A 13,076-nucleotide genomic window follows, 5' to 3' on the forward strand; every position below is an offset into this window, starting at 1 on the left:
CTGTTGCTCCACCGGAGGTTTCTTCCTTTTTCCTTTTTTAAACTTTGTTTTTGGAGAGTTTTTCCTTCTATTATGTGAGGGTCCAAGGACAGATAATGCTGTTTGCTGTACAGATTATGAAGCACACTGAAGCTGATTTGTGATTCATATTATAAGGGCTATACACTAAAAAATTAATTGCGTAAGTAATTTATTATAACAATCATTCTTTACACACTCGTATTAATATGAATACTAGTCATTATAGATGGTATAGCATTAATGTACAATAGCGATGTTGATGTTGGCCTGTGTAATAGCTTTCATTATAACTATCATAAAACATATTATAATGATAGTTGTGTTGGGTAATGAGGCATACTATTTATTCCATTGATTTATCTTCTGTGAGAAGATTTAACCGGTGAAAGATGTTCATGGTTTGTTTGTTTTCCCAGTGTGGAAGGTATAATATACAGAAAACACTCGTGAGACCAGTTAAAGGTTTATTGGTTGATGATAAAACACGGGGAAGCTTCTTCTTCAAGCACGTATTTCCTGTTTTTAAAACATACATAAAATGTATTTATATAAAATATATTTGTATAAAATATCACTAGGTGTTAACAGTATCTCTGCAAAGTTTGACTTTGATTAAGTAAAGTTAAATTTTTTAGTAATTTATTTAGTGCAGATTTCGTGTACCGTAGGTTTAGGTCCCCTGAGAGCCAAAATGCCCTAACTTTGTCCCTGGACCTTGAACGCCTCTAGTTCCACAACAGAGGAGCTGTGAAAGGAGTTTGTGTTGTTTATTGTATTGTTCGTGATTGGGTTCAGGTTTGTTTATTATGTTCTGAGAAGCTGATGTTTGATGCCATTTCTTTTATGAGTTCTTTGTGGTTTTTATGGGATGGCTTTTGTCGACGCTGTTGCTAACTCTTTGAACGTGATCAAAGGTTGTGCTGTCTTCAGGATCTCAGGGAACTCTGTTCTGGGTGAATGAAGGCATTCAGCAGAACTTCTGGCTCAAATATGTTGTCGTCTCGTATATCAGAGGTTATTAAGTTGCCACGCAAACTCCAAACTTCTAACTGATTGAATGTCCAGCATGGTTTCTTTAATGTGCATATTTCTGTTTGCCAGGATGCCCATCGTGTTTACTGAGAGTGTCCACGGTGGTCTGGAGGCAGTTGTTATCTCTTTAAAAGTGTTTGATCTGGTTTAGGGCAAAATGAAAGCTAGATTGCATGTCTTTTATTTCAAAGTGAAGTGTGATGAGCGGATCACGTTTTCTGTTATTGGATTGTAAAACACTGATCTCAGTTCTATTCAATCAAACTCACACTGAACACAGACGCTGGTCTTCCACCTCCCTGCCTCTCACACAATACCTCGGTCCTCAGCAGCCCGACGGACTCCTACACGTCGGTTTGAAACTCCTTCAATGCGACTGTTTGCCCTCCAGGATCCACAACGATGCAACAAACTCCCCGATGACACCAAGACAGCCGGAGCTCTACACGTCTTTCACTTTTTTTTGCAGGGTTCTTGCACTCATTGAAAACCTGGAAAGGTCATGGAGTTTTAAAATGGTTATTTCCAGGCTTTGAAAAATGAAATAATTAATATGCTTTTAAAAGAAAGAGGCTTGAAATATAAGCAAGCATACATACAGGCATTTATATACATTTTTATTCTTTTAATCAAACTATTGACTCTCATTCATTTGTGTCATTTAAGCTTTACTGTATGCTCTGAATCCTCATTGTTAGTTTAAATACTACATATGATCCCTTTTTATTGTTTACACACTGATTTCACACAATGTTTGCTCATGAACATGTGGTTAAAAGTCATGAAATGTATTCCTCAGCAGAACTGCTTGCTTCCCGTTCAGCTGCAGTGCGCTGCTTTCTCCTCTAGGGGGCTCTGTCTGGTTGCTTGCTCCGGCTCCTCGCCCTGCTCGCTGCTTGTCTCAGCAGTAGCAGTAGTAATGTGTTGGTTAGAGACTCACTGGTTTACAGTGCACACGCTGAGCCTCTAGGTGTCACCCATCATCTAGTTGTTAAGGCAACAGAGGAGGAGGAGGCGTGTCCACGAGGCTCTGCTCTCTCTGCAGCAGCTATTTACAGCTGCTTCCACCGCACATCCAAGTTTGATCCTTTTGTTTTGTGAACTCAAGTGGCTCTGAGATTGCTGACAGAATGCATGTGTGTGTGCATGAGTGTGTGTGTGTGTGTGTGTGTGAGGCAACATCTCCTGCATCGAGTCATTTGAGTGTTTTGGGGGTAAAAAGCCTCAAAGCCTTCTCAGACGAGCTGCAGCGAGTCACTAATTGCGAACACTGACAGGAAGCTAACGTTTGCTGATGTGAAGATGAGGACTGGTGGCGGGTTCAGTGGAGGGTAGCAGTGTTTTCATGGACTTCACCATCTCAAGAGGTCACAGAGGACGTCACAGTGCGTGGATGACTGTCTGTCAGCGAGAGGCGGGGCTTCAGCTCAGGACTGTCTTTAGTCATCTGTCGTTGTTTATCATCGTTTCAGTTCAGTGATTCTTTGTTGAGCCTATTAAATATTTAAATAAATACATGTGTGACATCCTAAAATGTATTTTCCTTCGTCTGACCAACATTTGAAACAATGAGAATGTTCTTAATTCTGCAAATGTCTTCATTTGGATAACAATTAGCTTGGGTGAAAATCTCCCAACGTTAGTGTTCTAAAGTTAAATACAATAGTGTTTTAGAGTTAAAGATGTTAATGTTCTAGGGTTAAAAGAGCACTACTAACACTGACAACTGGGCAAAAGATGAGCCCCAATGCATGCTAGTTACTAGTTGTGAAGAGAGCACACACACACACACACACACACACACACACACACACACACGGCATTTAACTGCATGTATCCACCAGTAATGTGTTGATTTCACAGGAAAATGAGTGACCGAGGCTGCTGTGTGTTGGGAAAGTAGAACAGATAAAAGCAAACAGCGGTCTTCATTGTGGTATTGTCACATGATCAAATAGAGACTTACCATTGGACAACCACAGTCATTATACGTACTACCAGCAGTTTAAGATTGCTCGAAAGCAAAATTAGATACATAATGCTGAGCAGGGTCATAAATAGGTTTTGTTCATGCCGAATGGTAATCCAACATAGTTTTCATTGTTTGGTAACACAATGATAGAACATTGAATATGAACCACAGACACCTGTATAATGTTTGTGTTATTTTTATTTGTTTACCATCCCCCTCCCCCACAATAATCCACAAAGACACGTGTCCATTAATTCATTAATATATTCCTGTATACATATAGTGATAAATAAAAAAAGAATCACAATACAAAAGACGGTTTAAATATGTAGAATGTCGATCGCATGTCAAAGTCTTGATTCAAGGTTTTCATACTCAACATGCATTCAAAATATAAAAATAGACTTTTATGTTTAACTTATATACAGGTTTTTTTTTATAAATATAATCATACAAATGTATTTTTAAAATACAAAGATAAATACAGTCACATAAGTGTACATTGTGTACCAAACCAGCAATTACAAACAATTTTTTTTGGATATTTAGCATTCACAAAACACAATTATTACATTAGAAATGCAACTTTAACGACAATTGCAGGTCTTGTTTTTCGACTTTTTTTCCATCAAACCTTTTCCCGCCCCTGGTCCCCTCACTTGAGTGAATAAATAAAGTGTTTGTTTTTTAGAAACAGGAAGTCTAGCTCTGCCGGACGTCCTGTAAGAGTTTGTTGATCTCGGCCACCAGCTCGCTGGCGTCCACCAGCTCGTGCCTGCTGTCGCTGCGTTTGCCCTGCAGGTGGCCGAGCACCGACTCAAAATCGTCCTCCTCATAGTTCTCCGGGATCTCCTCCATGGCGGGAAGCCACTTGGAGGAGGGCGCCGGGAGCGGCGCCACCGCCGGCACCGCCACCGGGGCCGTCTGCGCCGGCGTGGGGCTGACCATGGCCGTGAGGAGCGGGCTGCCGCCGTGAGGTTTGCCGCCATGGGCGCTGTTCTGGGGGCTGCTCTTGGGCGCCTGCGGGCCCTTGTGGCCGCCGCTCTGGCAGCCTAGCTTGGTGCTGGGTTTCAGGGTGTGGTAGCTGCCACCTTGGTGGTGGCCGCTAGGGCACATGCTGCTCCCCGGGTTCTGGAAGTGGGTGTTGGCGGCCCAGGCCGCCACGCCCTGCTGGTGGACGGAAGGGTTGGGCTTGCCGGGCAGGTGGCCTCGTCTGCGATCCAAGGATCCGGTCATGGGTACGCCCACCCCGCTGAGGCTGGTCCCCTTCTGGCCCTCGTTGACCTGGACGTACGAGTCCAGGCCCTGGGGGAGCAACCGCTGGAACACGCTGCTCATCTCGGACAGCAAGGAAGTGGTGCTGCACAAGTCCTCGTCTCCGTCGCCGCCGCCGCCGCCCGCTCCCTCGCCGTCTTCTCCGCATTCCTCGCCGCCCGGGTCCTTGCCGAAGGTGGAGAAGCTCTGGTTTCGGCCGGGGCCGGCGTCGGTGCAGGGCTGCGGGGTCTTTTCCTGGGCGATGTCGGCGGCTTGGCGGGCTTCCTCCCCGGGGATGTAGAGGTTGCTGCGGTAGTCTGAGGCCGAAGACGGGGAGGCCAGGGGCGGCATCCAGCACTGGTCCGAGTGACCCAGGACACGGCACTCCTCTGTGCAGAGTCTCATGGCTACAAACAAAGAGAGAATATGTGTAAGTAAGCAGGAATACTCAGTGTAATACTTCACAATACTACTCCTCATGACTTTTCACCAAATTTCCATGACTTTTCACCAAAGTGAAATGGTACCGTGGGTAAGAAGTTGGACAAAAAAGGTGGGAACCAGTGGACTAGAACAGTGGATCTCTGTGGATAAAGTTCTACGTCTGAGCTTTCAAATGCTTGAACCGTTGACATTTAGAATACACAGCACTTTGGGTATCATGTGTATTCATCTAATAGGCCATAGTGTTTGTATTAGAGTTGTTATCATTTCATGTTATGTACATATTGGAAATAAAACAACCGTGAATTGGATCACAAAAATCAGAGCGATGCAGAAATGATTCCTGTCAGTCGAGTCTTCTCCCAATCTAATATCCGCCGCCTTCCCTCAGGTGGTGTTCTCTGTCTCTGGAAACCCGGTAGAGATGTGCTCTAATGAGTCTGGAAGGCTCTCTGCAGGAGCTCGGCTGATACGCTACCTCCAGTGTATTCACCGCAGAGAGAGAGAGAGAGAGAGACGATTCAGAGAGGCCGATCAATGCCTCTCACCCGTTAAAAAATAACCCCTCCTCTGGAAGCGCCGCATCTTTTCCCTTTCAAGTCGTTCTTTTCAATATTAAATCTTCAAATGGAAAATCTCTGAAGAATAAATTAGACAAATCAAATATGCCAACTTAAAGCCTTCATTAAAGGAGTGCGGCCGCTTTTCAGTCGCGCCATTGAGGGACTTCATTATCCCCTCATTAACATGAAAGGAACATTTATAATACATCTTAGAGCAGATGAAAAGTGCATTTGGGTGCACTGGAAGAGGAGGAGGGGGGCGGGTGCTTTGCTGATGAAAAGAGTAAAAATGAAAGATTTAACCCAACTGATTTATGTGTAGAAATATGAAAAAGAACATGTCAGGCAAACATTAAGTGAAAGCTCGCCTATCCCACTGACTGTGAAGTCAATCCACCGGCTTGCTAATTGATTAACTTGCCAATAATTCATCAGACTGGTTTTAATCAGAACTACAGACCACACGGCTCGCTGATGACGGCCATGTTTACTTTAGCGAGGAACACAAATTCTGCTTTAAAAAGGGACTGTTTGGTGTTGTAGTATTGTCATGGGAGAGCCATTCAAAAAAGATGAGTATGCTTAAGATGTAAGTGACGGATGCTGAGCGTTTGTTCCTACCGCTAGATCCTACACTTCCCATACTTTGACATGTAGAAGTGCTCCGGTAACTGCTTCATGAGGAGAGTGTGTGACAGAGTTGTTCACTCCTCATTCATTATGCATAAAAGAATGGGGTCAGATCTCGGCGGTGAGGGTTCTTCTAATCAAAGCGATCGTCAGCGCTCTGACTCCTGTACGTCTGTGGAGGAGCGCCCACTTCTATCTGCAGCACTGATGAACCACCTGTAACGAGCGTGCGTCACTATATGATAAGAGTGAGACGAGAAGGTTCGTGTTCGCGTGATGCTTTGTGTGTTCGTATTGGAGTTTGCGTGGTTAGCTTAGCTTAGCTTAGCATTCAGACTGGAAGCACCAGTATCGGTCCCTAATTAGCACATTATATATGTTGTTCGTTGGATCAGACCGTGATGTACAAATACAATGCTAAAGCGCAGCATCTCTGAATAGCATGGGACGAATGGGGCGACTGTGGCTCAGTGGTTAGCATGTCCGGCTCAGTGGTTAGCATCCTGCCGCTTTAGAGAATGTCCTGTTTTCTGATGCAAATAGGAATAAGTTGTTCAATGTTTCAAGCCAGAAACAAAGATTTTCTTACTCATATTTTCTTCCCTGTTGCAGGGAGGGCTAGCATATCCAGGCTTAATGACAGGGCACTGACTAAACGCTGCTGGAAATCATCCACGCTGCAGTGGACACGGGGGCGGGGGGGCGGGCCGAACATACTGAAGGAGAAAGGTGAGCTTTGAGACGTAATTATGCTCTTCAGGGCTTAATCACGAGCGCAACTCTGCAGCAACTCCATAGCAACTATTCGTCACATGGCAATTAAATGGCCCTCTTTTCATCAGAGGAGCACGAGGGCTTCGGTTTGGACGGCTGGAAGTGAAGGCTTGAATGTGCGTGAAAAAAAAAGACGAGTGACTAACGAGCAGAGCTATACGAAGGGAGGGAGGAGGTGTCGGCGATGAGATTGTCTGCCCGTCTGCGTCGACTCTAATTGGGATGTAGCTCAAATGTAGTGTCGAGTGATGACTGTGTGGGAAGCCGGCTGGAAAAGAAGCAGGAGGAGAGGGGAGGGATGGCGGATAAAAGAAGCTGAACCTGTGCGACGTGAGCTCAGACAAGCTGAGAGGAAGAGAGAGAGGGTTTTTTGGAGAGTTTTTTTGCTTCCCGGTATGTTGAATGTTTCAAAGTTAGCGCGGGTCAAACACTGTTCAACAAGTGATTCAAAGTTCTTCCTTGTTAACTCGACTGTGGAGAGGAAGGAAACTCCATGCAGTGTGTGACACGAAGAGGGAGACGAGATGGGCGTCTGCAAAGGAGGATCAGTCGAAGGATATCCGGAGAGATATCTCAATGGCGGGATGGGGGCGAGGTGAAACGGGTTGAGTGTCATTCACAAACATCCGAGGCCAGTGCACATGCAGAACTATAAAGAAAAGGCATGCCTTGATGGCTAAAACAGGACTGAAAGCTTGATGGATGTGAAGTATGGAGTCGCTATGTGTCGATCGAGGGCTTCAAGTCACGAAACTCTATCGGCCTCAGCAGTCTCAGTAGTTAGCATGTCCGTCTCAGTGGTTAGCATGTCCGTCTCAGTGGTTAGCATGTCCGTCTCAGTGGTTAGCATGTCCGTCTCAGTGGTTAGCATGTCCATCTCAGTGGTTAGCATGTCCGTCTCAGTGGTTAGCATGTCCATCTCAGTGGTTAGCATGTCCGTCTCAGTGGTTAGCATGTCCGTCTCAGTGGTTAGCATGTCCATCTCAGTGGTTAGCATGTCCATCTCAGTGGTTAGCATGTCCGTCTCAGTGGTTAGCATGTCCGTCTCAGTGGTTAGCATGTCCGTCTTACTGAACAACCTGAAAAAACACAGATGCTACGACAGGAAGGGACTATCTGGGTATGAAGGTGGTGGTGTGGGTGGATGGATGGATGGCCAGGGGGGGTGTACCTGCATGCGATCTGTGCTGGCCATCAGGGGCATATATCTCAGTAAAGCCCTCACCAAGGAGCCGGTCCATGGGGGACTCGCGTCCCGGCTCGTAGTCGCTGTCCCCGGCCTCGCTGTCTCCGCGGCCGCTGTCCTTCAGACTGAACTTGTCCATCTCGTTCAGGGCATATCTGCACAAACAGAGAGAGAGAGAGAGAACAGGGGGGAAACAGTATTGAGACATTTTTCCCATCGAGCGCCGGCAAGTCATCGACAATAATAGCATCAGAAAATAGCTGAGGGAATGCAACGCTGCTGATGGATAACACGCTGCACGGAGAGGCACGGAGCGCCTCGCGGAAGAGGTTTTACATAAAATTATGCAAATGTGAAGTTATTGAGCATACAGTTTGACACTAAACCAAAAGCTACTGGATATGGATTAAAGGGACTATGTGAAAGCTCTGCTAGCAGACAGAATCATGTGGACATGATATCATAGAGACGCGTACAATGGAGTTTTGCTTATTCATGACCTTGCAGGTGTTTATTTGAACAAAAGCATACTGTTGTATATGTGCATTTACCTGTAGCTCCTGGTGTATTTGTTGCCTCTGAAGCTTGGCCGTGGCTGGTACTGGCCCTGATGGAGCATGGACAGAAGCTGTGAGACTTGCTACAAATCCCAAGAGAAAAACCAAAAAAAAAATAAAAAAAAATAAAAAGGAAAAAATGAAGAGGGGGAAAATGAATGGAGTCAAACACGACAAGCAAGGCCACAAGACAACACAATGTGGGGGGGTGGGGGGTGGGGGGAAGGGTGGGATGGTATGACATCATGACTTTGCTCCTCAATGTGATGGTCAACAAAAACACGACACAAAGAGCTGGTAACAGAATATGGGAGCAATGTATAAATTCAAAACAAATACTGAAGCATTCATAGTATATATGTATATAATATATTACATCTTTAAGATTTATCAGATGCCTAATAGTTCTGTTTTAGCACAAAGCATCCAGGTCTAAAGGTACTCAAACAACAGCGTTCATCTGGTTGTCTTACCTCGACTGGTTGCGTGGCGTGGGCCAGCTCCAGGGTGAAGTTCTCCGGCACGTGATTGGATGAGATGGTGACCAGGCTGTTGAGGGACTGCCGGCTGTGGTGGCTCTGCCGGCTTCCCAGGGTGCCCCTGTCGGGCGCCGGGGAGGCCGACGGGGACCGCGGGTGGGGGTGCGCCCGCGTCGGCAGGGTCCCGTTGACGGTCGGCACCAGCGTGATGTCGGCCTTGTGGATCTGCCGGGCGGGCTTCTTGGGGTGGTTCTGGTAGCTGCTCTCCGCCACCCTGCAGTTGTAGTTGTGCCGGGGGTCCTTCTTCTCGCGGCTGCAGCGGGCGGTGGCGAACATGACCATGACGATGAGCAGCAGGGCGCAGACGGCGCCCAGCGAGATGATGACGACCAGGGAGAGGTCCAGCTGGGCCTGGCTGGAGCCGGTCGGGTAGAGCGCCGGCAGGATGTCCATGTTCTCCTGCAGGGAGAGCCTGAAGAGCGCCCCCGTGGTCAACCGGATGGTGCCCCGGTCCTGCACCTCCACCCGGATCTCCATCACGTCCCGCGGGGCCTGCTCCAGGCTGCCGTTGGTCCGGAGCTCGCAGCGCCGGGCGTCCATCACGAACAGCCCGTCCTCGTTGCCGGCGACGATGGCGCAGCTCACCTCGCCGTTGGCGCCGGCGTCGCGGTCCGTGACCTTGAGCGCCGAGATCAGCTGACCGGGGGAGGCGTACTTCCACACCGGCAGCTCGGCGGTGTGGTTGCGCAGGGACGGGGAGTGGACCACGGGCGCGTTGTCGTTCTCGTCCAGCACCGTCAGCAGCACCGTGGCGTTGGTCGTCAGCACCGGGTTCCCGGCGTCGCGCGCCTGCACGGTGAAGGCGATCCGGCTGACGTCCTCGTGGTCGAAGCTGCGCAGGGCGTAGACGGCGCCGTTGGACGGGTCGATGGTGACGTAGGTGGAGATGGGGCTCCCCTGGACCAGGGCGTCCAGGACGGTGTAGGTGACCTGGCCGTTGGTGCCCAGGTCCGGGTCCGACGCCACCACGGTCATCAGGTAGGCCCCGGGGGAGTTGTTCTCCGACTTGAAGACCTCGTAGCGGCTCTTCTCGAAACTCGGAGGGTTGTCGTTCTCGTCCAGCACCTGGACCGTGAAGTGCTTGATGGTGGAGAGGCTCGGCGAGCCCCGATCCTCGGCGATGACCGTCAGGCTGTACTCGGACCTCTTCTCGCGGTCCAGCGAGACGTTGGTGAGGATCATGTAGTTCTTCTCGTGGGTCTTCTGCAGCCGGAAGTGGCCGTGGCCGTGCAGGCGGCACAGCACCTCGCCGTTGAGGCCGGCGTCGCTGTCGTCCACGCGCACCAGGGCGATGAACGTGTCCACCGGGGCGCCCTCCGAGATGTAGGCCACCTCCTCTTTGCCGGGAGTCATCAGGTTGATGTTGATCTCCGGCTTGTTGTCGTTCACGTCCACCACCTTCACCACGATCTTGCACAATCCGGGGATGGAGTTGGGGCCCAAGTCCTGCGCCTGCACGTCCAGCTCGTAGGACGCGGTGCTCTCGTAGTCCACTTTCTTAATCAGCGTGATGTGGCCGCTCTCCGGGTTGATCTTAAAGGTCTCCAGGATCTTCGGCGAGACGTGGCTGCTGAAGGAGAACACTATCTTCCCGTTGGTGCCCTCGTCCGGGTCCGTGGCGTTCAGATCCACGATGAGCGTCCCGAGCGGCGAGCTCTCCGTCAGGTTGATGACATACGCCGGCTCGTCGAACGCCGGGCTGTTGTCGTTGGAGTCCGAGATGCTGATCTTGAGCAGGGTCGAGCCGGATTTGGGGGGCGCCCCGTTGTCCGAGGCGGTGAGCTGCAGCTGGTAGCTGGACAGCACCTCCCGGTCCAGCTCCCTCATCACCACCAGCTCCGCGTACTTGGCCCCGTCAGTCCGGGTGCGCACGTCGATCTTGAAGAAGTTGTTCGGCGTGAGGGAGTACGTGTGCAGCGAGTTCTCCCCGACGTCCGCGTCCACGGCGCCGTCCAGCTGCACGCGCGTGCCCACGGACGCGCTCTCCGAGATCTCGATGGGCACGATGGCGCGCGAGAAGTGCGGCGAGTTGTCGTTGATGTCCAGCACCTCCACCTCCACGTGGAACAGCTGCAGGAACTCCGTGGGCAGCGTCACCACGTCGAACTCGATGGAGCAGTTCAGGTTCTTCTCGCACAGCTTCTCGCGGTCGATCTTGGCGCCGATGCTGATCTCGCCGTCCTCCTCGCGCACGGAGAGCAGCGGCGCGCTCCCGCGCTGCATGGCGTGGAACCGAAAGCTCAGGGAGCTCGGCAGTTTGGATAACACGCCGGCGACGTCTTCTCGCAGCCGCGCGATCACCGTGCCCACTTTCTGCTCCTCGTAAACTTTGTACTTCAAAGTCTCTCCGGCGGCGCCGCGCGCGAGGAGCGCCAGCGCGAGCGCGAGCAGCAACTTGAGGAGAGCCGAGGAGGAGGAGGAGAAGCGGAGGAGGAAGAGGTCTCCTCCGGTCCGGAGCGTCTGCGCCCTCATCTTCTCTCTCTGTGCGCGCGCGGCGGACGAGTCTTCCTCACGGAGAGGGGAGCGGACCCAAAAGGGGGAGGAGGAGGGAGAAAAGGAGGAAGAGGAGGGGGGGGGGTTCAGACGTCTGGCATGTTTAATCCTCCGCAGCTGCTCACTGTTGCAACCAAACAAAAACACAACCAAAAGAACTCCGGGGGAAAAAAACGGTGCGTAAAATCAAATAAATAGAGGAATAAATAAAAGAAGTAAAGTGTCCTCGTGTTGTTTTTGGAAGAAAAAAAAGAAGAAGAAGAAGAAGAAAAGTCCAAAGCAGAACCGCGGCGGGCTCCTGGTGCTCGGCTCTGTGTGTGTGCGCGCCGCCTCGTGTGTGTGTGCGCGCCGCGGACCGAGCGAGGAGTGAGAGTGGAGGAGGAGACGCAGCTTTCTCCCGTCTGCGCGCGAGTGGGCGAGCGAGAGAGAGAGAGAGAGAGAGAGAGAGAGAGAGAGAGAGAGAGAGAGAGAGAGAGCGAGAGAGAGGAGGAGTGTGTGAGCTCTGCTCCGTCTCCCCTCCCTCTAAATCCCTCTAAATCACCAGAATGGCTCCTTGGAGCAGCACAGGAGGACTATTGATGCCCCCCCTCCTCTCAGAAGACACCCCAGAATCCAAAGTGTGCCACAACAATGGGGTCCGAGGAGGAAATATTCTGCCAGCAGCCTGACCCGGCAGACTTACATTGTTCTGGTTCCAACGTGTGCCAACGAGGCTTTTGTCATCTGAGAGCGTGAAAAAAGTTTCTCTGTGAATGATGACGTCACGGGGAGAGAGACTGTATCACCAGGATCAGAGTCAGCTGTAATGGCCATGAACATTTGCACATACACGGGATGTGACTCTGGTTTCTCTTTGCTCTTCGTACTGATATGCAAAAGATAAATATAAAAGACAAAAAAAGGACAATAAGAAAACAGAAAAACAGTCACCAGAGTCCAGAGGAGGTGAAAACCAAACACGTAAATACTCCTGTAATATTAATTTAGCATGTGAATGAAACGCAAAGGAACTCATGGGTATTTCACATAACTGAAACAATACTTCTCCATCAGTTCATTACATCACTTAATATCAATCTACTGATTGTCTCAGACTACCATTCCTGGTATCAATACAAATAATTTGACCTGTAAAAAACTGTCGAACCAATTTTTGTCTCCAGACCTCCTTTTCCCTGTTTTTCAGTCATCGTAGGAACCTCAAATTGATTCCAATACTTGTGTTTATTGTATGTATTTGTTGAGCAAAGTCTTGGGAAAAAAATGTAAAACTGTAAAAAAAATCACTTTCAAAAGATATTTTGATCGTAATGAACATCCAGCATGATGTGAGCCAAATTTCTCAAAAATGCCTCCTGAAGCGTCAATAAAACACCTTTTTGGAAAGATTAGAACCTAAAGAATCAGAATCTGCAACAAAAATCACAATAAAACAAAGTATTGGTCAGTTAGGAAGAAGTTTCAGTCAAAAAATGTGTCGAAAAAGAATTGCGTATGTTATGCCAAAAGATTGTCTGAATGGGGCATGCTGGGACTTAAAATGGGAGCGGGAGGAGTTTTACGCCTGGTTTCCAAAAGGTTAAACATTGTTTGTATACTCTGGAGACCTGC

General features: G+C 49.2%; 1 protein-coding gene across 3 annotated transcripts; it reads right to left on the reverse strand.

Moving 5' to 3' along the window:
• Positions 1-3,221: 3,221 nt before the first annotated feature.
• On the reverse strand, positions 3,222-11,838 carry pcdh18b (protocadherin 18b). 3 transcript variants are annotated; one of them, XM_068595157.1, is made up of 4 exons: positions 8,907-11,838; positions 8,428-8,483; positions 7,862-8,031; positions 3,222-4,686 (listed from the first exon to the last, which is right to left on the reverse strand). In XM_068595157.1, the coding sequence occupies exons 1-4, from the start codon at positions 11,442-11,444 to the stop codon at positions 3,728-3,730; spliced, it is 3,723 nt and encodes a 1,240-aa protein (XP_068451258.1). In that variant the 5' UTR covers positions 11,445-11,838; the 3' UTR covers positions 3,222-3,727. The 3 variants fall into 3 exon arrangements, with proteins under 3 accessions (XP_068451258.1, XP_068451266.1, XP_068451249.1); XM_068595165.1 differs by having other exon boundaries at positions 7,916-8,031; positions 8,428-8,516; XM_068595148.1 differs by having other exon boundaries at positions 8,428-8,516.
• Positions 11,839-13,076: the final 1,238 nt, after the last annotated feature.

The sequence above is a fragment of the Clinocottus analis genome, unplaced genomic scaffold (assembly GCF_023055335.1).
Source record: "Clinocottus analis isolate CAN_PGR_092001 unplaced genomic scaffold, fCliAna1.0.p SCAF_10, whole genome shotgun sequence".
In the NCBI taxonomy this organism is placed as follows: Eukaryota; Metazoa; Chordata; class Actinopteri; order Perciformes; family Cottidae; genus Clinocottus; species Clinocottus analis.